This window comes from Elgaria multicarinata, chromosome 7 (genome assembly GCF_023053635.1).
Source record: "Elgaria multicarinata webbii isolate HBS135686 ecotype San Diego chromosome 7, rElgMul1.1.pri, whole genome shotgun sequence".
In the NCBI taxonomy this organism is placed as follows: Eukaryota; Metazoa; Chordata; class Lepidosauria; order Squamata; family Anguidae; genus Elgaria; species Elgaria multicarinata.
The window spans coordinates 654,193-681,063 of record NC_086177.1 but is presented as its reverse complement, the minus strand read 5'-3'; the positions used below and the strand labels follow the sequence as shown (position 1 = coordinate 681,063).

The 26,871-nt window shown below is 43.1% G+C and overlaps 1 protein-coding gene across 2 annotated transcripts in view; it reads right to left on the bottom strand.

The window, feature by feature from the left end:
• KAT14 (lysine acetyltransferase 14) overlaps positions 1-26,871 on the bottom strand; it is a 75,310-nt gene that overhangs the window by 5,206 nt on the left and 43,233 nt on the right. The window contains exons 6-8 of one of the 2 annotated variants that reach the window (XM_063130042.1): positions 14,511-14,602; positions 4,922-5,058; positions 700-875 (exon numbers count right to left, since the gene is read on the bottom strand). In XM_063130042.1, the coding sequence (XP_062986112.1) occupies positions 700-875; positions 4,922-5,058; positions 14,511-14,602 (405 nt within the window). Of the gene's footprint in view, positions 1-699; positions 876-4,921; positions 5,059-14,042; positions 14,603-26,871 lie in introns of both variants that reach the window. The other variant, XM_063130041.1, reaches the window with a different exon arrangement.

Here is a 26,871-nt window from a genome sequence, read left to right as displayed (position 1 = left end):
TTAAACAGGATTCCTGTTAAACAATCTATAGGTCACTCTAAAATAAACAAACAAGGTAAACACTAGTTTAAGACACAATCCCTATTTGTACTTATACTTTTATTATATGCAGAAAGGCTAAGTACACATTATGCACAAATGCATAAATTAGAATCCCAAGAGCTTTTATTTTGCTTTTGTATTTTAAAAGCAGCTTCATGATGCTCATCCCCTTTCCTCCCCATCACTATTATTTCCCTATTTCCCTCACCCATCCACTTTCCCCCTTCAAAATGCATGTATACCTTTGGTTTGAACCCCACAGAGCAAAGCAGCTAGGGAACAATTTGGAATGGAGAAGCTGTGGGCTTAGGCACACACACACACATTCCCACTGCTTCCCCCCTTCAAAAGCTGCTTTTAATTAATAAATAAATCAAGAATAAGAAAATGGCTTCAGAGTTCTAATACATCTACTAACATGTAATGTGTATTCATCCTTTCCCTTGTCCACCTAGAATAGAGAGACGGGCAACTTGTGGACCTCCAGATGTTTTGGCCTACAACTCCTATCGGCTAGCACAGCTGATGGTAAGGGATTTTGGGAGTTGTAGGCCAAAACATCGGGAGGACCACAAGTTGCCCACCCCTGATCTAGAGTCTAGAAACAGCCCCCCTGAAGTTGCCGAACCCTGAGATAGACCATCTAGTAAATCCTACCTGGCCAGAAGAACTCATGGCACATTGAGTTAATAGTGGGAATGTGATTAGGGCGCACATAACAATAATCAATGGGTGCCTCTGGCTCAGCAGTCCAGCTGGGATTATTCTTGTGTGAGTAAGATCGAATCTCAGTCAGCAGCTGAAGTTTTGGGGGCTTAGTCTCATAATCACGCCTGCAAGAAAGACAAACAATATTAGCCATTGCTAGAACATAACAGTAATTTATTTATTTGTTGATTACATTGATATACCGCCCCATAGCCGAAGCTCTCTGGGCCGTTTACAACAGTGAAAAATGGTAAACATTAAAAAGTATACAAAATTTTAAAAAACATCAGAAACATAAAAACAACAGCATAAAAACAACAATCAGATTGGGTCAAGCAGAAAAACAGAAGCCGCCGGGCTGACATTTGTATCAGAGGCTTATTGAAGGAGATAATGTGACATTATTGACTGGTTAAAAGCAATTTCCCCTCATTTGGTATTATTATTATTATTATTAATAATAATAAAAATAATAATAATAATAACAATCCACCTTTTTCCCAGTACTAGGACTCAAGGCAGTTTACAAGATTAAAACATGTCTTTATGCAAACTGACATAGACGGAGCAAACAGAACCTTATTTGGAAAACTACTAACAGGAGCAAGGCCTGAGATATCATAACCCAACTAACTAAAGACTCACAAAAGAGTCCCATTGGAAGCAGCTAGACTGAAATAGAAAAGAAAAAAGAAAATGATGGGGCACAGATGCAAACATTCCAAGGCTATGCCTTGCAGAAAAGAAGGGCTCTTTGTTTTACGCTGATCAACATTGCGAGGCTGATAGGTATAGATGGAGACACCCAATGAAAATTATAGTGCTGAAGGCAGGGTTATTATTTTTCTCAGCATCACTTAGGAAGGAAGCGGATTGCCTTATGCAGATTTTTAATTTGGAGCCACAAGTTCAACAATATCCAAAAAATCAGTCAGTTACAGAAGAAACAGCACCGAAACCTGAAATTCTGCAGCATGACTGTGAACAACTGAACAAAAAGCATAGACCAAGGTCTGCTACAATTACCTTTGACCCAAAATCTGAAGCCACTAAGAAACAATGATCAAAACAGGAAACAATTGGGAAGAGGTCTGAGGCATTAAGTTGGGACTCTTTTGGGACTGACTGATATTAAATAATAGACTCCTTTACTTTTAGAATTAGTAATATTTTGAAATGTTTTTTTAACAACACAGAACAATAAACTTACAATAAGCTCACCCCCTCCCCCATGCACCTTTTCCCTATGGCAGTTCAGGAAAACGGTCTCTTGGGCAGTGAAAAAGTGGATAATGAGTTATGTTCTGTTGTTGTTAGTAAATAATTTGGTTTTTTTTATTAATGTTGTCATGGGATATGTACTAAATAGAGATGTAAAATTTCCAGAAATTTTGAAGCCATGGAAAAAACCAGGTTTTTACAGGGATTTTTTTTGGGGGGGGAATGGAAATTTTTGGGAAAATTGAAATGCAATATTAGCACTTTTTACAGATTGAAAGTCACTTTGTTACTTTAGGAACATAAAATGTAATTAAGACCAAGTGGGTTTGGAATAAAATTATTACATTTGGTATATTAAAAGTACAGTGTATTCAAACCATTATTACAAATTGGATTTACTTTTTTATTTTATTTTTTGTAACAAATGGAGCTACAAGCTCCTGAGCTGTTAGGAACACCTGAACTGTAAGGAACCTCTTTGGTTTTGCCAGTTTATGAGAAGCAGGCAAAAAATAATTTAAAAAAACAACAGAGGAAACCATCAACATTAGTTACAAAATTATTTATGTCTCTGCTAGTCCTCCACAGTGTCAAGCAGACATAAAGCACCCACTCCCATAAAAAGGACTGAGAAAAGGGGGGGGCAAGATTCAATGAATATGCATGAAATTTAATCAGACATTTTCTGAGCTACAGCTATCACTATAAGTTTCAGTCTCTGCCTCAATGGCAGTGCTGCCCCCTAGAGGCAGAAATGCATCTTGCTCTTGCTTGTCCTTGGTACACAGAAATTGTGATAATCTGATACTGTACATAGTTTTTAGAAATCATTTGGAGAAGTAAACATTTGAACACCTTGTCTTAAACATTTTATTCATCATGCTAAAACAAAACATTCCATAATCCATTTTTTCTTCATTTTTTTCATTTTTTCAGAAAAAAAACCAAAAAGACTTTGGGAAAAAATGGGGGGGGACGACTTTTTTTCAAATTTTTCTGGGTTTTTTTCCAGCCCTTCACATCTCTAGTTAACTTGTAGTAACTAAAGAATTTCCAAGATAAGAGAGATACTTTCAAACGTTTCCCTCCTTTCCATCCCTACTTAACACACCGGTGACAGCTAAGAATCAGCACCATGCAGAATATACAGAGTGAAATTCTGACTCTGCTTTTGTAATTAAACTAGGAACTACTCTTTTAGAAGTGTTAATGGAGACTGGGCATAAGGCAATAAATAGAAAGAAATGAGAATGAAACACAATATAATAGCAAGGAGCAGCTATTATAACAAGAGAGGGAAGAGATATAGCAGGGGGACAGGGAAGGCAGCAGTCTTTATAAAGGAAGGTATTGCAACAAAGTGTTGATTGCTCCTGGATTATCTCAGTTATGGTACTGGTCTTGCTGAATGCAAGGTCAGTCAATTGTCAGGTCTTAGAAATCATACTTCAGGCTAGCAAACCGCAGCACTAAAATTTGGTAGCAATTGCAGCTTCTTCCTTTTGCCTAGAAAGCAATAATGATGTTTCACTAGAGTTGATTTATGCTAGTGCAACATCATTAGCGCTAGTACTATGACAGCGCTGAATACTGCCCAGAGCCTATGCAGCAGCAGGAGACCAATTAAGACTAACAGGTTATGAATCTCAATGGTTTCCTAAAAGCTGTTGGGGATTTTCCTGTTACCTTGTCAGGTGATACTGTTCATGCCCTCCTTGATCTCTGGAATGGGGAAATGGCTTTGGGGAATTGACTGTTCATTCCTGAGCGTCCTTTTCCATTGTGTAGTGCCAAATGATGCACAGGGGATCCTGGGATCAGGAAGGGATGATCCCTCCCTTGCCCCGGGATCTCGCCTTCCCCTTTAGCCCCAGTTTTTCCGCGGTCTCGGGCTGAGGCCGAGACCGTGGGATGTGTGGCCGGGTAATGCGGGTTGACCCAGCTCCGCACAATTCCCCACTCCTGGGTTGCAAGGACAATTATAGCATAACTTGGACTTGGCACTGCTGCCAAGTTAAGCAAGTGATTACTAGGTTTACTAACAAGTTATTACATTCTCAGCATAGAAAAGCATTACTGGTAATGAGCTTACATTTGGTAAGTACTGGTAAGGCACTTCTTGACATCTCTTTGGCATGGAAAAGCCCTACTAATTGGGTTTCCAAGGGTGTTATGGCCAGGTTTTCGACTGAACCACCTTGGAATGTAAGCTCATTAGTATGCTCCATGGGAACCGTGCTTTGACTAATCTTCCCATGGACAGAGGAATGTTGCAGACTAGTACAGAAAAACAACAGTTTGCTAGAAGACGAAGAAGCCATTCTCCCATAAACCTTTGTGGGTAGCCATGGTTTGCAGGCCTGTAGGCCATACAGAGGTGAGAATCACTACTGTCAAGGGAAACAAGAAAGAAGTGACTGCCTTCTATAGAGCTTGTCATTGCCACGTTATAAGCTGATGCTTGTTCTGGGTAGTCACCTTCAGAAAGACTCTTGAGCCTAGTTCAGACATAATTATCTCAGTCTAATAAACTATTAAGTAGTAGTACTGAAAGAGGAAATGTAAGTAAGTCATGCTTCCTCTTTTCATGTGTTTGGTCTCACACACAAAAGGGCAAGTTGCACATCTGCCCTGCAGAGGACACTTAACACTGGGTGCCCATACATCTGTCCATGACTATGGATCCTCTCTGTGGCAGAATCATCTTTGCCAACTTCAGTTCTCCATTTGTAAAATGGGGATTACAGTGATCTATTTCATAAAGTGTTATGAAAAGATTTAACACAGACATGTTTGTTTATTTATTTACTTAATTTTTATCCTACATTTCAGATTCAAGTCAGGCTCTCAAAGCTGTTTGCTAGTGGACTACAGGTAGCAATGATGATTGCTATACATATCTAACAAGACAAATAACGAATCTGATATAAAACAGTTTGGTGATCTGTACCTGATGTAAGGTTTCAAGACACGAGATGTGTAAGGACTGATGATGCTATGATCAGTCAACTCATCTTCTGAGCCTACAAGTCGACACAGAAATTTTGTTGTCATTTGTCGAAACCCCTTCACAGCAGAAAGTTTAGTCTGTAAAACAAAACAAAAGAAAACAAAAGAGAAAACAAGGGAAGAAACCAATCACTAAAGGCAATGTTCGGACAACACACTATAAAAAGATACTGTGGTCACGTATGACATCTGCACCTGAGTTGTAGTAAAATTCTCCTTGCCATTTTTGGGACCACGGGCTACGCTTCTTGGAAGATGGACTGCTGGCAAGTGATGAGTTGCACTGCACAAGGACTGGGAAAGATGTGTTTGGCCACAACACGAATAACTTCATCAGGAAGGCTTTAAACTGAATCCTACGCATGAGGCAGACGTAAACTTTGAGGCAAGAATGGACAAAGGTTTATGCATCGTAACAGAGAGAATAGCTCTAATTGTACCCACAATAATGTAGGAGAGAAGCTATAAAGCACATGGTCTTTGATGTCTGTATACTAATGCCCAGAGTATGGGAAACAAACAGAACGAACTTGAACTCTTATTAAATGAAGGCAAATATAACTTGATAGGTATAACTGAAACTTGGTGGGATGATTCCATGACTGGAATACAGCAATTGAAGGATATAATCTGTTCAAAAAGAACAGAAGAAATAGAAAGAGAGGCGGAGTCGCACTATATATTTAAAATACTTATCCCTGCACAGAAATACAGGAGGATGAGCCTGGGAGCCCCATCAAGAGTATCTGGAATAAAATAAATCGCGCAAGGAACAAAAGGAACATGGTAGTTGGAGTCTACTACCAACCACCCAATCAAGGAGAAGACGAGGATGAAACATTTGAAAATCAAATTGCCAGTGCGATGTAGTAGTAATGGGGGACTTCAATTACCCCGATATCTGTTGGGAGACAAATTTTGCCAAAAGTGTCCCTTCCAAGAAATTCCTGACATGTGTGGCTGATAACTTTTTCCTACAGAAAGTGAAGAAAGGAACTAGAGGATCGGCTATCCTCAACTTGAAACTGACTTAGTGGATAAAGTGGCAATTACTGGAACTCTGGGGGAAAGTGACCACGTCATATCTGAGTTCCTGATTTTAAAGGCAGCAAAAGCTGAGTGTATCGATACATGTACTCTGGATTTTAGGAAAGCCAATTTTAATAAACTCAGAACAATTATTAGTAAATTCCCATGGCAGGATTACAGCAGAAGGGGCAGGATTACATCTTGAGATTGATAAAAAAAACGTTCAAAGAACACCTAATTTCTTTGAACAAGTTATTGTGACTAACAAGCTAGCTAAAAGTGGGCCAGATGGAACAATTTTAATAAACTCAGAACTATAATAAGTAAGGCCCCATGGCAATTGGCCCTAATGAGAAAAGGAGTTAAAGATGGTTGGGAGTTTTTAAAAAAGGAAATTTTAAAGGCACAATTACAAACAATTTCAACAAGGAAAAACAATTTGGCTCCACAAAAAGCTTAAAGATGACCTGAAAACAAAAAAGGACACATATAGGAAGTGGGCTGCACAGAAGTTGAGGAATGGTGTCAGGAAGGCTAAAGCTGAGAATGAGCGGAGACTAGCGAGGAATGCTAAAAGCAACAAAAGAATTTCTTCGGGAACACAAAAAGTAAATGACAGAGGAAAGAAATGGTGGTTCAACTGCTTAATGAGGATGGCAAACTGATAACAGATGACAAAGAAAGGCCAAAGTGCTCATTTCCTACTTTGGCTCAGTCTTCTCTCAAAAGCAGGTCTGTGGCACACACACACACACATACACCCCTGGGAAAAGTAAAGTACAAGCTGTAGGGGAAGGATTGCAGCTTGAGATTGATAAACAAATGGTCAATGAACACCTAATCTCTTTGAACGAGTTCAAAACTCCAGGGCCGAATGAACTGCATCTTAAAGTAATAAAGGAGCTGGCAGAAGAACTCTCAGAATGACTGCCTATATTATCTTTGCGAAATTGTGGAAGACAGGTGAAATGCCAGATGACTGGAGGAGGGATAATGTTGTCCCTAACTTCAAAAAGGGCAAAAAAGAGGCACTTGGGAACTACAGACCAGTTAATCTGATATTTATTTATTTATTTATTTATTTACAATATTTATATACCACTCCCCATTGAAAATTTCAGAGCGGTGTACAAGATAAAATGAAAATAAAAACAGAATAAAACACTTAAAACACATTTTAAAAGAAGCAAATAACAGTGATTCATGGCTGGACATTAAGGAAAGGCTTCCTGGAATAAAGATGTTTTCAGGAGGAGCCGAAAGGAGTACAAAGTTGGAGCCTGCTTGACCTCCAGAGGCAGGGAATTCCACAGAAGGGGAGCCACCATGCTGAAGGCTCTTCCCTTGGTGGGCTCCAATCAGAGGATGGATCTATGTGGAGCAACCAGAAGCAGACCCTTGGATGACCTCAGTGACCAGGCAGGTTGGTAGGGGAGAAGGCGCTCTCTCAAGTATCCTGGTCCCAAGTTGTTTAGGCTTTGTACACAAGTACAAGAACCTTAAACCTGGCCCAGTAGCGAATAGGCAGTTACAAGCTGGAAAGGGGCAGCTCCAGACAACAGCCGAGCTGCAGCATTCTGCATTAGCTCCAGCTTCCAGAGCAGCTTCAAGGGCAGCCCCACATAGAGCGTGTTGCAGTAATCCAATCTTGAGGTTACCAATGCCTATACTACTGGGGCCAAGCTATGGCCAGGAGAGGCAGTAGTTTATTTATTTATTTATTACATTTTTATACCGCCGGAGCTATGGGCGGTATAGAGATATCTAGACTGAATGTGATGATTATATAAATAATATTATCTTATCTCTGTAGCATTTGTTCCGATGAAGCTTGAGCCGTGAAAACGGGAAATATATTGCAAAATCCTGTCAATTTACAATGCTGGAAAGAACAAAATATAATAAGAACAAACCTTATTTACAATATATCTGTGAATATATGTTTATGTACTGATGTTATTGCCAAATGTGTCAAATATACTAAAGTGTGTTAGTGTGATTTTGTTGGGCTATATTATAGACTTGTATAGTCTTTAAGTAGGAATATCATTCCAATTATTGATTTATTGTATTATAGTACCCAACACCACTATTGTTAAACAACTATGGGATACATCAGCCTTTTTGTAACTTTTGTATAATAATAAATGGGTTTCTTGTTGATCATCTCTCTTCACTAGTGGTTTGGGTAGTTGTGTGCTTTCAGGCACCTTATATATATATTAGTCATTTAAAAACTACTGTCTTCTATTTATTTGTGTTATTTTTGTAAAACATACAGTTGCCATAAAACCTATCTTTCTAAAGAAAGAACAACAAAATGTAATAACACCCCTTTTAAAAATTATGCAACAAGTTTAATTAAGGGCGTTACTAGACGAGGCTCTAGCGCGCGTTACCTTCCGCAGTCACGTCGAGGCTTCCAGATGACGTTCACGAGGATCCGCCGTTATCCCGCGGTGAAGCCTCTTTCTCCCGACTTTAAAAAAGTGAGTTTTAGGGCGCCTTTTCCTGCTGTCCCGCGGTAATTCGGAGTACGTGTGGGAGGATGTGAGGTCACTGCGGTCGGCACTGGTCAGGAAAAGGCGTGCTAAGGGGGAGTGGTCAGCGGCTTCGGTCAAGCCGCCTCCGCCATTTGCGCGCAGTCCGCCAGCTGGGGCAGCGCGGCGGAGCGGCTTTTTTTTTTTATTTCCCCAGTGACAGTTTGCGCAGGACCGGAGGACCGGAAAAGTGGCTGGTGACTCCTTGCGGTGGGCAGCTACCGTGGCCGCATAATGGCGGTGCTGTACGCTGCCTGTTAGTGTGGGTACCAGGCTGGCAGAGGGCAGAGCTGTTTGTGGGCTGCTGCCATGGCTACGGCCAGATGTGGGTTGGCTCCTTGGGATGGGGCACAGGGCACAGAGGCGGTCATCGCCGCCGACACCTCAGAGGCATGATGGGAGATGTAGGCACAGAGTGGCCATGCAGACGATTGACCTCGGGTCATATGACACCCGCCACGACCCCCATCAGGAAGTGAGCGCATCAATGTTGACCCTCAACAGCACCAGCAGCACTTCAGCTGGCACTGGCACTGCCGCCGCTGCGGCCGCCAGGGCCGGCGGCGGCATCGCTAACGGCTGCGCAAGTTTGCGGTCTTTCGGACGTGCGCAAACCGTGCAGCGAGCGGAAAAAAAAGCCGCGGCAATCAGGCCGGTGTGGCTGCGCAACCGTTCTCGCGGCGGCAGCAGCACAACCGGCGCAAACTTCCGCCACAAATTGAAGGCAGGTGTGGAGCATGAGGCGTCACGGCTGAACGGGAAAAGCCGCTTTCACCGCTCCTCAACGACGGAACACCCGGTAGGTCTAGCAACGCCCTAAGTCTTGTTTTAATTCATTCTTAGACATCAACCTCCAACTTGCTTCTTGACCTCTTATATATCCCTCATGTTCCTCGGCTGAATATACTTTGCCTGCTGCCTCTGTGACGATTCTTTCTACAGACTGAGCATGACGGGGCCACTTTGGAACTTGCGTAGGTTCATTAATGAACTTCTTGACTTCTGATATCAACAGTTTGCATGTCAAAGGAGGTTCATATACATTTTCTGACCAGTCTATGAGTTCTAACAGGGAAGTAGCAGCAGGATTAATAGAAGGAGTCTTTCTGGGACGTACAGAAAGATCTCCCAGGAAATCATCATTTCCAATCCTTAAGTCAACCATCTTCTGCACACCAGCTTTTCTCTCATTACTGTCACTGGAGCACAAGAGTGTCTGAATGATCATTTCGTTGAATGCATACCATGCTGAACGCTGGATGGTTGGCAAAAGAGTATCCACTACAGCTTTCTTTTGGAGTCTGAGGAGCTGGAGCTGGAACAACATATGGCATGGGCCTTCCACCCAAGAGTGTTTTACTTTTATCTGGAACCAGCAGGGAAAGTACACACCAACAATGTACTCTACTATCAGTCTTAAGTTTTGGAGTGTTTTGCCCTTAAAACCATGTTTTGATACCCATATACGGCAAATCCTGTTTGCAGTCTTTAACCATCTCAAGTGACACACTGGACCAATTTCAAGAAGGGCGAGATCTATAGGGAGTTCTCCTGTCCTTATGGCCTGTGTAATTCTGTACCCATATGCTTGATCTGTTGACAAATTGTTTATTACACCATGACTAAGAGAAATGAGAGGCTCTCCAATTGAGACTTTAGTGAATGAAGGATCAATTTCCAGTTCTGTGGCATTGTCTAGCATCTTCCCAACTACACCAGTCCATTTGTTGTTTGATAAGGTCTTCCCATCTAGTGTTGTGATCAAGTGTCGCAGGGGCAGCTCATTGGTATGAAGAGCACAGACTAACTAGATGAGCTTGCGGCAAAGTTTAACCTCAACCAAGTGCATTTATTATTATTATTTATTTATATAGCACCATCACAACCAGTGCTTACATTTGTGGTATCACCCCCCAATGGCCTGCAGAGTTTTATCAATGCTCTTCTTTTTCATGAAATCCACTAAATTATCAGCAATAACTTCAGCAGGTTTTTTTTATGTTTGAATCTTTCTCTGGAGTGAAGTGGTACAGATACCTTCCACCTGGCTCGCAGCATACAGAATAATGCTCTTCTTTCATGATGCTGCGGAAACACCAATCGGAATTATCAGCCTTCAGCATAACTTTAGTTGTGTCTTGACGTCCATCAAAGAAGATGCAGTCAATTGTACTCTTCTTACATAGTTCATCAAATTCTTGATCTAGCGATTTCATAAGTTTTTCTTGGGCCCTCTTGACTTTATTGTGATCCACGACAAATGTCTTGTCTTGTTCAGTAACTAAGCCAGCATCAATAAAAGCTGCAGTGGTAATGGCAGCTGTGGCATGCAGGCCAACACCATACCTGATGCTCTGCATAGCAACATTGTGTATTTCCAATGTGTTGTGCTATTTATTTTAATTTGAAGTAGAAGATGTACTTGGCAATTCTAATGACATTCCATAACTTTCATCAGTTCCATCTTCAGGATCAGACATTTCTTCTTCTTCATCATCAGTGGAGAAAATTACTTCATTTGATGATATCGAAACATTCAGAAAATTTGACACACCCTACTGTGGAAATGCTGTGGACATAATATATCTTGACTTCAGCAAAGCTTTTGACAAAATGCCCCATGACATTCTGATCAGTAAACTAGTTAAAAGTGGGCTAGATGGAACAACTATTAGGTGGATTCACAGTTGGCTACAGATTCTCAAGAGTGTTTATCAACAGAACCTTCTCAAACTGTGGGGGAGGTAACGAGTGGGGTACCGCAGGGCTAAGTCCTGGGCCCAGTGGTCTTCAACATTTTTATTAATAATTTGGAATAGGAGGTGCAGGGGAATGCTTATCAGATTTGCAGATGTCACAAAATTGGGTGGAATAGCTAATACCCTGGAAGACAGAAACAAACTTCAAAGTGATCTTGATAGGCTAGAGTGATGGGCTGAAAACAGCTGAATGAAATTTAATAGAGATAAGTGCCAAGTTCTACACCTAGGAAAAAGAAACCAAATGCACAGTTACAAGATGGGGGATACTTGACTCAGCAATACTACAAGTGAGAAGGATCTTGGAATTGTTGTAGATCACAAGCTGAATATGAGCCAACAGAGTGATGTGGCTGCAAAAAATGCAAATGCTATTTTGGGGTGCATTAATAGAAGTATAGCTTCCAAATCACGCAAGGTACTGGTTCCCCTCTATTCAGCACTGGTTAGGCATCATCTTGAGTACTGCATCCAGTTCTGGGCAACGAGGATGATCTGGGGTCTGGAAACAAAGTCCTATGAGGAGACAGTGAAAGAACTGGGCATGTTTAGCCTTGAGAAGAAAAGACTGAGGGGAGACATGATAGCACTCTTCAAGTACTTGAAAGGTTGTCACAAAGAGGAGGGCCTGGATCTCTTCTCGATCATCCCAAAGTGCAGGCCACAGAATAATGGACTGAAGTTACAGGAAGCCAGATTCCAGCTGGACATCAGGAAAAGCTTCCTGACTGTTAGAGCAGTACTACAATGGAATCAATTACCTAGGGAGGTAGTGGGTTCTCCCACACTAGAGGCATTCAAGATGCAGCTGGACAGCTGTCATGCATGCTTTAATGTGGATTCCTGCATTGAGCAGAAGGTTGGACTTGATGGTCGTATAGGCCTCTTCCAGCTCATCTATTCTATGATTTTTATTTATTTATTTATTTAAGGATTTTTATGCCGCCATTCAGCCAAAAAAGGCTCTCACGGCGGCTTACAAAAGTATTTCTTGACAGTCCCTGCCCACAGGCTTACAATCTAAAAATGATTCTATGTCGATACAGATTATCAGTTTACCAAAGAGCTGCATGGACACTGTAGTAACTTCTTATTTGATAAATGACCATTTGCATCCACAAACAGGTTGTTGTTACTACTTTTATGTCTAATTTTGAAAAAGACAGAAGGTTCCCATTACACACGGAAATTCTTGAGTGTTGATGCTGTCTTGTCCCCCTCAGGAATTTACACAGCATTAACTTACCTGGTCCTAAAAAGGATCATAGGACTTACTATGAATGTTTATTCTCTTCAGTGGATAGGAGTTACACACGACTTGATTATTCACCCTACTTGCATCAGCAGCAGACCTATGCAAACAACTTTGTGCTTGATTTCTTTTAGTGGGGGAAACCATCTCCAGTTTCAGCGTATAATGCACTGAGTAAAAACAACAACATGATATCCAAGAAAATACTAACTTCTGTAACAAACAGTACATTATAAACAAGTGTATATATTGCCCACAGGGGTACACAACTTGTGGCCCTCCAGATATTTTGGCCTACAATTCCCATCCTTGGCTACACTGGCTAGAGCTGATGGGAGTCATAGGCCAAAACATCTGGAGGGCCAAAGGTTGCCCGCCTCTTCATTAACACCAAGATAAAAGGTCAAATTATTTTTTGAACTATTGATTCTGGAAGTTAAAGTCAACTCCAGATCAATACTGCAGCAGCGAGACAACCATTGCATGGTCCTGGATAACTTATATCCACAAATAACAAATCCATTCACAAAGTGCATTAATCCTTTGAGTTTTTATAAATTTTTGAGATACCAAAACCAAAATGAACATCTAGGCACTGAATGAGAGGAGGCCCAAGAGGTTCTTTTGCTGTTGCTCTTTAGTCATCTTCGCTGCTACCTAGCTGTGGCTCCTTGCACCTCCTTTCAATAAGTAGCTTAGGATCTCCTTCGGCTCCTCTCTGTGGACAACTCTGCTTTTTAACCTCCATGTAAGGAAGTAAACCCCACTTCCAGCTGAAAGAAGGATGCTCATGTCTCATTGCTAAAGCTAGCCTGTTCCTCTTTGTAGCTATTTCTGATTCTCTCCTTCACACAGCAGAAGCTTTCTTTATTAGGCCCAGATAAACTGTTTCGTAAACACAAATTACTATGACCCCCTTCCATTCCTCAGAAATGTCTCAACCAGGTGCTGGCATTAACAAAGAAACGTTCACCAAGCTGGAACTGTAAGGAAGCTCTGCTGGTTCAAAGCAGGCCGACCAACATCTCATGTTAGCAAATCGGTGTGCCAAGTAGCAACTCAGTTATATTCACATAAGCCTAGAACAATTCCAAGTTAGCAAAACATAGATATCAGGAAAAAGTAGTTATTTCTACTCCTAATAATTAGGGGAACCAAAAATATTAAGCTGAGTGCAGCTAGACCACATGAATATGAACCAAGCTAAAATGGCCACCATAGTTGCCTTCACAAAAACACCATAATGCTCACCATCCTGAAAGGAGGTTAGAGCAGACTGTCCTAAAAAGTAACATTCCTCTATTCCATTTAGTGGAATTTCACAACTGATGTTTCTATGAACAATGATTTGTAGAGATTTACCCAACAAATAGAACCTAGAAGTCTGCTGTATGGTCTAAAAGGCCCCTGTCCTCTTTGCCCACTATCCCTATCCACAGTGTGGGAGTTACTGAAAGAATAGTTGCATTTTGAAATATTAACCTGGTATCGATCCAAGATTCTGAAGTCCTGACTGGTAGTTCTGTACACGGCATAACTTGCTGGCAAACAGACAACACTTCCTTCGTTGGCTCCATAAATCCTATCAACTAGGAGAAGAGCAGCATTCACAATATTATCCATATCTAATAGGGGTAGTCCTTTTTCTCGCTTGGTCTGTCGGACTATCAACTTGCGCCTCAGTCTACAAGCTTCAGGAGTCATGGCCACAGCATTCGGGCAGGCTTCCAAGCTCCTCAGAAGAAGCTTTTCTTCATAGATACTAACAGGCATGTACTTGGGCATATTGGACTTCACATCCTTGTGGATCAGCTGCGTCTTCCGTTTGTCTCGAGCCCGGTCCTGAAAGGCTCCATGTGTATTATCAGGGTTTTCAGCATAACCTTCTATTCTTTCTATTTTTTCTTCTTCACTCTCCAGCTCTTGCTTAATTTGCTCAGATGTCTTTACCTTCTTTCGGATCATTCCTACTGGCACACTGGGTGGTGGGATATACTCTATTCCTGGATCTATGACACCATCACCGTCCATCTCTTCGTCATCTATAAGCAGAACAAAATATTTCATAAATATTGTGACAGTTTAAACAATACAGAGTGTCCATCTAAGGAGACTGTGGCTTTAATGTGAAAAGATGCATAGCAATTATCCTGTACAATTCAGTCTGGCACTACCCTCTCCAAAATAAACTGGTACACTCAATTCCCCCATTTGTTATTTTAAAGAGGCTTTGATTTACAGAAAAGTAAATCTGATGTCCCTTCCTGAAAGGATGATGCCCTCCCACTTTTGGAGCATAGTTAAAAGCTCACAGGGCAACCTTGGGCGAATCATAGGACCTGTTCAGACGAAATTTCAGAGACTGTGGTTAGCGAAACTGTGGTTCTCTGGAATTAGCACTAACCACAAATCATGCTGTCATACACTACACCATAAGCCCAGCCCATTTCCTGGTTCCCTAAACCACATGCTAAACACAAACCATTCAGCTGTGCTTTGCCCCATATCCCAGCGTCCTTTCCAGTACGAACACCTGAGCGCCCACCATCATATGACCGCTTCTTTCATCCAAAGCCATGTTTTCTTCTGCTATGTTGAACCAGACAATCAACACGTCCATCACTGGACAGGACACTTGGCATTCAGGAATATGTGTGCCACCCCCTCTCACCAGTCAGGACAGTCTCCACCATCTCCTTCATCGCCAGTTCCGAGTGCAACACCCACTTTCCCTCACCCGAGTGGCTATTTTGAGCGCTATGGTGCTGTCCTGTGCATGCTGCCATTTTGAGTGTGGCGTCCACTTTTTCTTACCTGGGAGGCCATTTTGAGTGCTGCGGCGCTGTCCTGTGCATGCTGCTATTTTGAGAGCAGCACCCGCTTTTCCTTACCCTTATTGGCAATGTATCAAGCTACATAAGTGCCTCTGCTGATTTCCCTCTCCCGGAAGGAGCACTTAGAAGCCCCAGGGCCACCAAACCCTGCTCAAAATTATTTCTTGCATGTTCCATTTTGTTGCCTTGCCGTGATGTGATCCAAGAAACAACCTTCTCTCCACCTCCAGGTCCCTTCTCCCACCACTACTAAGGATGAAGAAGGACCGACTGTTCCCTCTCCCAACAAACCCAATGCTCTGCTAGGTACATGTGTAAGTTTGCACATCACTGATGTGACACAACACCACTACACAATCCCCATAAAACACTGATACATGTCCATCACGGCCACCCAGCAAATACAGAAATCACTACTTTGAGGCAGCATATAGGTCTAAGCATTTATTAAGTGCGGCTGGCATTGGCATGTCCCTGCGAAAGCCCTGCAGGGGTTACTTACAGCATATTGCATGCAGATAAATGAGATACATAAAGCTTGGGAGACCTAAGGGGGAAGCTTCCTCCGCCTTGCCCTACTGACACCACACGTGGGTAGTGATCCCATATCCAGTCTGTGATCCTAGCCTAGATGGCTTTCGCATCCCCCCCCTTCCCCGTGGGACTCCAGGAGTATAAGGAGGGGCTCTTGCCAGGTATGCTGTCTCCCTGGAGAACAGATTAGAGATTTGACTGAAGGGTTGCCAAAGCTCATAAAGCCCACTGACACATATCCTTTTCTTCTCATCCATGTGGGAACAAATGATACTGCCAAGCGGAGCTACAAAGAAATCACGTCAGACTTTGAAACTCTGAGAAAGAAACTCAAGAACTTTGGGGCCAAGATAGTTTTCTTATCCATCCTCCCAGTTCTTGGAAGAAGAATAGAAAGGGAAGGAAAAATACTCCAAGTGACGACCGGCTACGAAGAGAGTGCCGACGTGAGAGATTCGGATTCTGGGACCATGGGCTACACTACTTAGAAGATGGACTGCTGGCAAGGGACAGGTTGCACCTCACAAGGACTGGGAAGAATGTGTTTGGCCACTGCATGAAAAATTTCATCAGGAGGGCTTTAAACTGATCCTATGGAGGAGGGAGACGTAAACTTCGAGGCAACAATGGATTAAGACTTATGCACCGTAAGAGCAGGTTGCTTACCTGTAACTGTGGTTCTTTGAGTGGTCATCTGTACAGTCACACTATGGGCTCTGCACCTGCACCAAGCCAGGCTTCAGAAAGTTTTTCTAGCTGAAAGTCTTTATTTTTGGTGGGAACCCTCCCCCACTGTCCAGTGCGCACGCTCCTGCACATTCCCACATTCCCCTCAGTTCCTTTGTGACCAATGTGTCGATCTCGGTACCGAGAGGAAAAACAGAACTCTTCCGTATCAACAGGTTGACACCGAAAAGGGGACAGTGGGGGAGTTGTGTGACTGCACAGATGATCACTCGAAGAACCACAGTTACAGGTAAGCAACCTGCTCTTCTTCTTCGTGGTCTCTGTGCATCACATTATGGGCGACTACCAAGCTAATGCACTTACCGGAGGTGGGTCGGTGTCATTGTAGAACTGCAGACAGAACTGCTGTACCGAACGAGGAGTCATGTCTGGAATGAATGTCAACGTTATAATGTTTGGCAAAGGTCAGCAATCGTGACCAAGTCACCGCTTTGCAAATGTCTTCCAGCGGAACTCCTCTGGCAAATGCCATCGATGTGGCCACACTTCTAGTGGAGTGCGCCCTGACTGCTTGTGGGAGCTGTAATTTCAATAGCTCATATGCCAGCTTGATAGTATAAACTATCCAAGTAGCAAGCTGTTGAGTGGAAAGTGCTTGCCCTTTCTGTTTGCCACCATAACAAATAAAGAGTCTTTGTGTTTTACAAAAATACTGTGTCCTGTCTTTATAGAAAGTTAGCGCTGTCCATACTTCTAGACAATGTAGTCTTTCTTCCAAATCTGTCGATGGGGATGGGAAGAAGGTAGGTAGAACGATCAGTTGATTGATATGAAAATCAGACACAATCTTAGGCAAAAAATTGTTTTTCATAAGGAAAAAGGACTACTTTTTCCTTATGAAAAACCATGAATGGTGAATCAATACATAGAGCAGAAAACTTGCCTGCTCATTTTCCCGACGTTATGGCTACGAGAAAAGCGACTTTCCATGACAAGAGATGGATATGCGCCATAGCAAGTGGCTCGAAGGGTTTAGTAGTGAGCGCATTCAAGATGACTGACAAGCTCCACTCTGGGGTGATGGGTCTAACTGGTTGTACTAAGTTTTTTAATCCACACAAAAAAAATCTTTATTAATGGTGTGGAGTAAAGAGTCTTGTGTTGGATTTCTCCACTGTGCGCAGATAATGCTGCCAAATATACTCGAACAGAGGAGTATTTAAGTCCCTTCTTATAGAGATAGTGTAGGAAGGTCAAAATATTGACAACCGAACACCAATCTGGTTGAAAAGCATGTTCTGCTGCAAAAGCACAGAAGGATCTCCATTTTCTGACATATTAGACCCTAGTAGATGGCTTCGTCGATGCGGAGAGAACCTCATGGATGTCCGATGAGATAGGATGTCGTGGTATGGTTGTTAGTCCTGGTGGTTGGATCACATTCTATAGTTAAGTGCGATAAATCCTCCAAGCTGTGAGTTTTAGTGTGCTAAGATCGGGGTGGCATATTCCACCTCAATTGCACAATAGTAGAAACGGTAGGTATGTCCCCTCATGAGTCGAACTAGAGGGGAGACCCATGCCTGTCTGGGCCACCAAGGGACAATTAGGATACAGTCTGTCGCGTCCCGTATGATCTTCGACACTACTTTGTGCAGAAGGGGAAATGGCGGGAAAATGTAAAACAGAGTATCTTTCCAAGTGTACAGGAAAGCATCTCCCATTGATGCTTGTCCTATGCCCGCTCTCGAACAAAAGTGTCTGCACATCTTGTTGTCTGCAGTGGTAAATAAGTCCACTGTCGTCCAGCCCCGGTTTTTGTAGAGGTAGTCAAGTACTCTTCCTTGATAATTGACACTCGTGATGTAGATGGAACTTGCAGCTGAGAGAGTCACCAAGAATATTGTTGTCTCCAGCAATGTGGAGTGCTGTAAGATGTATCGCTCTGGGAATAGTCCATTGAAATATTCGAAGTGTGAGATCGACAAGTTTCGGTGATCAGGTGCTCCCCTGCTTGTTGATGTGCCATAGTACTGTGGTCTGTGAGCACTTGAACGTGGAAATTTGCTAGGTCTACTTCGAATGCCATCAGAGCTTTCCTGACAACTTCCAGCTCTAGGAAATTGATGTGGTATGATGTTTCGCACGGTGATCAGTGGCCCTGGACTTGCAGGGTGCTGCAGTGAGCTCCCCATCCGGTTGTTGACACATCCGTCGTGAGGGTACGGGATGGAGGCTTCTGTCAAAATCGGACATTTTCCAAAAGATTATGAATCTTTGTCCACCGGTGAAGAGAATGAACATCCACGTTTGCTTAATGGCAAAAAGGGTATCTCCACAGGGGTCAATGCTTCTGTGAAGACTGGATCGAATATGGGGTCCTCACCCATTTCCTGTGGTCGTTGCGCATCAACTCCTAAGGCATGAGCCATACGCAGTATTTGCTCGGCAAACGTTCCCATATCTTTGGAAGGTGATGCCTGGCCCTTAGTTCTGACTGCCTCATCAGGTGAGGGTGATGGCGGTGCTGCCGATGTCAAGGATGAGCCAGAGTCATAGCCCTCTGCCGAGGTGGGAGATGTGGGGTGTCTCGTTGCCAAGGGCGCACGTTCCTCTTGATGTACTGGTTGGCTGGGTATCGGTAGTGAGGTCGGTAGCGGAGACACATGTGTGTCCCTTTATGTTAGAGGGTGGTTGTAATGTAGCCATCGTCTGCATAAATATCCTGTCTCCCCTGCTGTAATTGGGGTTATACTCCCTTGTGGATGGTAGGTATGAGTATTCGGAATATCATTCCCAATCACGTCTAGGGGATCTAGATATACTTCGGTAAGATCTGTAATACTGAGAGGTGTCATCATCCCTGTACAGTACACTGAAGGTGACCAGTGTCGCAATCTCGATTCAGGAAATCGTGTCTCATGTTCATATCTGCCGTGCCAGGTACGTGGCACACTGGGCTCTCGTGATCTTGCCCAGGTAGTAGGCTGGCAATGTGGAGCGGTTTGGTGATATACAAGTTCGGCATCAGTAAACTGACGATTGCGATCTCCAGTGTCGATAGTCTCTTGTTGGGTCAGAGACGGTAATGACAATTGCATCGGAGTCAGGGGCTCTCTAATCTCGCCCTCTGAAGTTGTTGAGAGAAGTTCAATTGCTGGGCGTTCTACCGGGTTTGAACTCTCTGTTATAGTTGGTGGTTGTGGCACTGCCGACAAGACCTGTGATGTCGATGGCCTCTTCTTTTTCTTTTTGGCATGGGTGTTGGGAGGCAACTTGGCTTTCTTAGACTTCTTTGTTATCTTTTTAGCTGTGGAAACTGAAAGAGAACAGCCCACTGTCGACAGGTCCAAATGAGTTGTCGACATCGAGGGATCTGTCGATGTCGAGGGCTGAGACGCCATCACAGCGGCGGTGGCGATAGTGTTTTTCCCCGCAAGTGGTTTTTCCCGCTCTCTGAAGAGTCTGCTTCCAGAGCTCTGCTTTGACACAGTCGGATCTATGCCTCCTTGTCTGCTTTGAAAAAGACTGGCAATGATGGCAAGTCTCAACTACGTGTGTCTCTCCAAGACACAACAGACAAAGTGAGTGACCGTCCCCTGCAGGTAACTTGCTACCAAAGCAGACGCACTTTCAGAACGGTGCCTTAAGGGCCACACAAGAATAGGTAGAAAGAAGAGAAGTAAATTTAATAAAAACAAATTGAAGAAGAATGAAGAAAGGTTAAAGCGAAGATTGAAGCAATTTAAGAGATATATGGTAAGAAATAAACACTCAGGTAATCAATGCTCACAGAGAAAGCTCTCTAAGAAGCATCAGCTATGGTGGTTGCAAAGTAACTGAGGGGGGGGAGGGTTCCTGCCAAAAATGACTTTCAGCTAGAAAAACTTTCCGAAGCCAGGCTCGACACAGGCGCAAAGCCCATAGTGTGATGCACAGAGACCACAAAGTACAGAGAGAACAGCTCAAACAGTGCCCCCAAATAGTCTTCGCAATAATGTAGGCAAGAAGCCAGACCATAAACCACATAGTCTTTGATGTCTATGTACTAATGCCCAGAGTATGGGAAACAAACAGAACGAACTTGAACTCTTAATACATAAAGGCAAATACGACTCGAAAGGTATACCATGTACATTGATGGTGCTATATAAATAAATAATAATAATAATAATAATAATAATAATAATAATAATAATACTAGGTGGGATGACTCCATGACTGGAATATAGCAATTGATGGGTACAACTTGTTCAAAAAGAACAGAAGAAATAGAAAGGGAGGTAGAGTTGCACTGTACGTTAAAAAATACATGGGGCAAAGAAGAAAAGGAACATGATAATCAGAGTCTACTACCAACCACCCAAATCAAGGAGAAGACGAGAATGAAACATTTGGAAAGCAAATCACCACTGTTTCAAGGAAGTGCAATGTAGTAGTAATGGGGATTTCAATTACCCTGATATCTGTTGGGAAACAAATTCTGCCAAAGGTGGCCCTTCCAAGAAATTCCTGACATGTGTGGCTGATAACTTTCTCCTACAGAAAGTGGAGGAAGGAACTAGAGGTATGTGCATAGTAAGAGAAATTGTGGTTCAACTACTCAATGGAGGATGGCAAATTGATAACTGGTGACAAAGAAAAGGCAGAACTCCTCAATTCCTACTTTGGTTCAGTCTTCTCCCAAAAGCGGGTCTATGACCTTCCTGGCAAAAGTGAAGTACAAGCTGAAGGGGTAGACTTGCAGTTTGAGATTGATTAAAAAAAATAGTCAAGGAACACCTAATTTCTTTGAATGAGTTCAAATCTCCAGGACCCAATGAACTGTATCCAAGAATAATAAAGGAGCTGGCAGAAGAACTCTCAGAACCAGTGTCTATTATCTTTGTAAAATCAGTGCTTAACGACTGGAGGAGGCTAATATTGTCCCTATCTTCAAAAAGGAGGAACCTGGGAACTGCAGAACTGTTAATCTGACATCCATCCCTAGGAAAATTTTGGAGCAGATTATAAAAGATGTCAGTCTGTAAGCACCTTGAAAACAATGCAGTAATTACTAGAAGCCAGTCTGGATTTGTCAAGAACAAATACTGCCAGGCCAATCTGACGTCATTCTTTGATCAGGTAACCTCCCTTGTGGACTGTGGGAATGCTGTGGACATAATATATCTTGACTTCAGTAAAGCTTTTGACAAAGTGCTCCATAATATTTTTATTAACTAGCTAAAATTAACTAGTTAATTTTGATTAACTAGCTAAAATTGGGCTAGATGGAACAACTCTTAGGTGGATCCACAGTTGGCTGCAGAATCGGACTCAAAGAGTGCTTATAAATGGTACCTTCTCAAACTGTGGGGGAGGTAACGAGTGGGGTACCGCAGGGCTCAGTCCTGGGCCCAGTGGACTTCAACATTTTTATTAATGATTTGGACGAGGAAGTGCAGGGAACGCTTATCAAATTTACAGATGACACAAAATTGGGTGGGATAGCTAATACCCTGGAAGATAGAAACAAACTTCTACACCTAGGAAAAATAAACCAAATACACAACTACAAGATGGTGGATACTTGGCTCAGCAATACTACAAGCGAGAAGGATCTTGGAATTGTTGTAGATCACAAGCTGAATGCGAGCTAACTGTGTGACGTGGCTGCTACAAAAAGCAAATGCTATTTTGGGCTGTGTTAATAGAAGTATAGCTTCCAAATCACATGAGGTACTGGTTCCCCTCTATTCGGCCCTGGTTAGGTCTCATCTTGAGTACTGCATCCAATTCTGAGCACCATACTTCAACAAGGATGCAGGCAAGCTGGAGGAGGTTTAGAGGAGGACAACCAGGATGATCAGGGGTCCAGAAACAAAGCCCTTTGAAGAGAGACTGAAACAACTTGGCATGTTTAGCCTGGAGAAGAGAAGATTGAGGGGAGACATGATAGCACTCTTCAAATACTTGAAAGGCTGTCACACAGAGGAGGGTCAGGATCTCTTCTTGATCATCTGAGAGTTCAGGGCACAGACTAATGGGCTCAAGTTACAGGAAGCCAGATTCCGGCCGGACATCAGGAAAAACTTCCTCACTGTTAGAGCAGTACGACAATGGAACTAGTTACCTAGGGAGGTTGTGGGTTCTCCCACACTAGAGGCATTCAATAGGCAGCTGGACAACCATCTGTCAGGCATGTGTTAGGGTGGATTCCTGTACTGAGCGGGGGATTGGACTCGATGGCCTTATAGGCCCCTTCCAACTCTACTATTCTATGATTCTATGAAAGAAAAACTAAGTGAAAAGAAAGTAATAGCTATCTCAGCAGGTCAAAGCAGCCCCCATAAAGTGTGATGCACAGAGACCACGAAGAAGAACCCTGTATACACTAGCTGTTGGGGAACATGGAGAGCTGTTGGGGAGGGTGCTCTTGCACCATGTCCTGGTTGTGGTTCCCTGGTTGACAGCTGGTTGACCACTGTGTGAACAGAGTGCTAGACCAGATGGACCCTTGGTCTGATCGAGCATGGCACTTCTGAGCTGTCTCGATGTTGTTGCTAGATGCATATAGTTCAATCACGAACACAAATGAACTGTGAGTGAGCCTCTGAAAAAAAAAATCCTGGTGAGAATCCCACTCCCCTTGTTGAGGATGTGGCAGTTCTGGGAGCCCATATGCTCCTGAAAAAAATAGATGGTTTTCTTCTGCCTGGACAAGACAAAACGAGCAGTGATGTATGGTACTTGAACAGGTTCTGCTTTGACAATTGATGTGAGCTTTGAAAGTAATACTGTCCATATGGATCAGGGCATGCTTATGGAATAGCTTGCTGAAGAATGTCTGAGGGACAAACCTGGCAGCTCTCAGCCCCAATGGATATAGATTTTGCAACTAGCCACTAGCTTGTATCACACTCCCTTCACAGTGGATCCCCATCCTGAGAGATTCACTTTCAGAGTGACATATATGCGAAGTGGTTCCCTCAAGAGCATCCCTATTGCTAGATTTGGGGGTTGATCCACCAAAGGGGAGAGGTTCTGAACTTGGGAATCCTGATCTAAATCAACTACTTGAGAGAGCAAAAGCTACTGGAGAGGCTTTGAATAGACACTTATTCAGGAGAGCATCACTTCCTGTAGGTGGGATAGACATATAAGCCTAACTTGTGGGGATTCTAGAACTCACTGATCAGATCTTGTCTCTCCTATGCAGGAATAGGAGGATTCTCTTTACATCTGTGCCCAGAAAAACAACAAGGTATAGGCATCTCTGAACTGGAAGAAAGACACTCTTTGTCAGATCTGCTACGATGTTTCAATAGGCAGAGTATTTCTATTATATTCTGTTTGCCCTAATCTGCTGACTGTGACCCAATCAGAAGTCATCAAGTTAGGGCACCCCTTTGCCTGATATGTGCTAAACCTCAGAAATATCCTATGAGCATATGAGTGCTCAAACAGAACCCTGTGCTGGTTCACTTATACAGGCAAATCTTAGGAAGCAAGGTGAGCCAGGAATATCAGGATGTAAAGAGGTGCTTCACAACAGATCAATAGATACCATTAAATCACCTGGTCTTATTTTCAGAGTTTCTGTCCAGAATTTTCATCTCTTCATGAATTGTTGTCACTTTTATGAAACTGACAGGCATTGGCATTGATGTGTGCACGGACTCTGCATGTACATCAGTCTATATAAGCTTACCACCACATGTATCTCAGTACATGTAAATATGACTTAAGATCTGCATATTAATTGGTATGCGCCCAAAGTCTCAGTCCGTGTTCATAATCTCCCATTCATCTCACCTGCTGTTTTCAGGGTGCTCATGGTATGATCTCTATTAATATCTATTTCTTCTGATGGATCAGTTCTGAGTGTAGAAGTCTTTCATCAGACAATAGATCTCCTTTTTCAGAGGTTGGTGAGTAGCCTTTCGGCTTTCAGTTTTCAGACTGGGTTGTCTGCAGTGCAGCTCTCTTCCTCAATGTCATCCAGAATATCCTCATTTGGTGGGGATAGGAATGAAAATTGCCTTTTGCCTTATGAATGGTACCAGCGGAGTTTGTGGTGCCCTCAGAGCAGACCAATAAGTGAAAGCAGAAGTCCCAGTGATATCTAAGTTTAGCATCCCTGAGTTTAGCTGTGAAGGACAGAAATGATCACTTCTAAATCTCTGCACTCAGGTCTTGGAAAAAGCCCTAACATGACTGCCTTTAAATTGAGAGGACAATGCCTACATCAGCCCCACTTGGGCTATGAAGCTCACAAAGCAAACTACAATGTCTCTGGGCCTACTGTGTGGTGGGCCGTTTCAATATTTGCTGCTGAAAGCTGCAGGTTTGGGATGATGCCCTACAGCCAGTGCACCACAAATTCTGCCTTCCTCCAACTCTAGAATGCCACAAAATACAAATATTCTGGCATCTGCTTCTGTTTTCCAAATCCTCAAACTTCTGATACATGTCTCGGGTGGCCTGTGTAAATCTCTGCAATTTGCTCTCGTGCTGTATCCCCACCCAGAGTGCTTCATCTGCTGTTCTGGTAATATTGTAAACCGCCCAGAGAACTTCGGCTATGGGGCGGTATATAAATTTTAATCATCATCATCATCATCATCATCATCATGGGGACTTGAGCAATAGCATTATCAATTACTTCTCAAGTGGCTTAAGGGTGGATTGCCCACTCCTGTGCCATGTCTTCCCCGTGTTTCTGAATGGTTGCTGTAATATCCATTACTACATCTGCTGTCACCTTATTCCCAATGTGCCACTTATCAGAACAAGAGTCCATTTTGTCTCCTTCTTCTGTGTTCAAGGCCTCCAATGGACTCCTGGGATTATAGGTCCATCACATAACATTAAGTTTTAAGGACATGCTCTTTAGCTAGGTGGATGCCTTGAGACATTCCTAATCTCCCCTGGGATTTAAGAGCTTATATGGACTACATATTGCTACTTTATTTAATCACAGGAGCAAATAGGCAAGGCAGCTGTTATCTCGTGTACCCCCTTGTGCAGTCCCTCAAATCCCCCCATTCTTAGGCTATGGCTGGGCCTGTCTGAAAACTAAAGGCAATTCACAGAGGAATCCACCATGAACTTGGTTGTTGTTGGTTTGTTCAGCCTCACCTTTGGGTGTTTTGCCCCTGGGAAGTGAGGATTCTTCAGGTAAGAGAGCATGAGTCCAGAGCAATGTTGCCAGTATTAAGTAGGCAGAGATCACTCTGTTGGATAGGGAAGATGGGCAGAGTCATTATTTTTACCCTGTTAGCTGCCCAGAGAATCCCGGAGAATTTGTTCTTCAGAATATCAGTGTGAGGAAAGTACAGTAATAGCCAAAGGAAGAGGCTTTGAAATTTTGACCCTGATGTAGGATTGGTAAGACTATAATTGGGCATGTCAGTGAAATTGTAAACACCACTGCAAGTAGACTCTCTAAACCGAAGGTAATTCGGTTTATCAGGGGTGAGGAGGCAAGAGGAAGATTCCCCTAGCTGTAACATCCCTAACTGCCTCAGTCAGTATGACTGGGAAGGTTTAAAAACAGGATAACCCTAGACAGCTCCCCTCCCTCCCTCTCAGATTCCAAGGGAGACTCACAGAAGCCCCCAACCTCTTCCTCCTCCTTCTCCACCAGATCACCATCGGTGTGACTGAGTGGCCCCTGGCTTGGTGGAAGATGCTGAGGGTCAGGGCCCTCATTGGAAATTCAACCATACCTGGGGGCAGGGAAAACATGGAGACTAGTCCCATATCTTCAGGCCCTGAACACAGCCAGAGCTTTTGAGTGCATTTGGACCTATTCCTCTGCTGCTAAGGAAAGAGCTAGAGCCTAAGGCATTATTCTTCCTCTTTTTGCATGCCTTGCTTCATTATTCCCTAGCTAGTGTTGCAGAGACATCCCAGACCATTTTTTTAAATATTAATTCACCCACCAATAACCTGGGAGGAAAAAAAGAGAGGTGGGATAGGAAGGTTTGTGGTTCCCACTCATCACCTCCTTCAGGTGTGGCCACAAAACTGAAAGCAGACCTCTTTTAGACAGTGGGCATGCATGAGCTTTCCTCCCCACTCAAAAGTCCTTTATAGCATGACACCTGGTTGCACAGCATCCCTTTCCCAGACCAAGGTTCAAACAGATGCGGAACACACTGGCTGTATTCTCCTTCTCTGTGGCAGGGGGATCCAATAGGAAGCAGAGTAGTGATGCTGGTGCAGTACTGCCCAATTGGGTTGGAAGCATTGCTAATCCCAATATTCCCCTT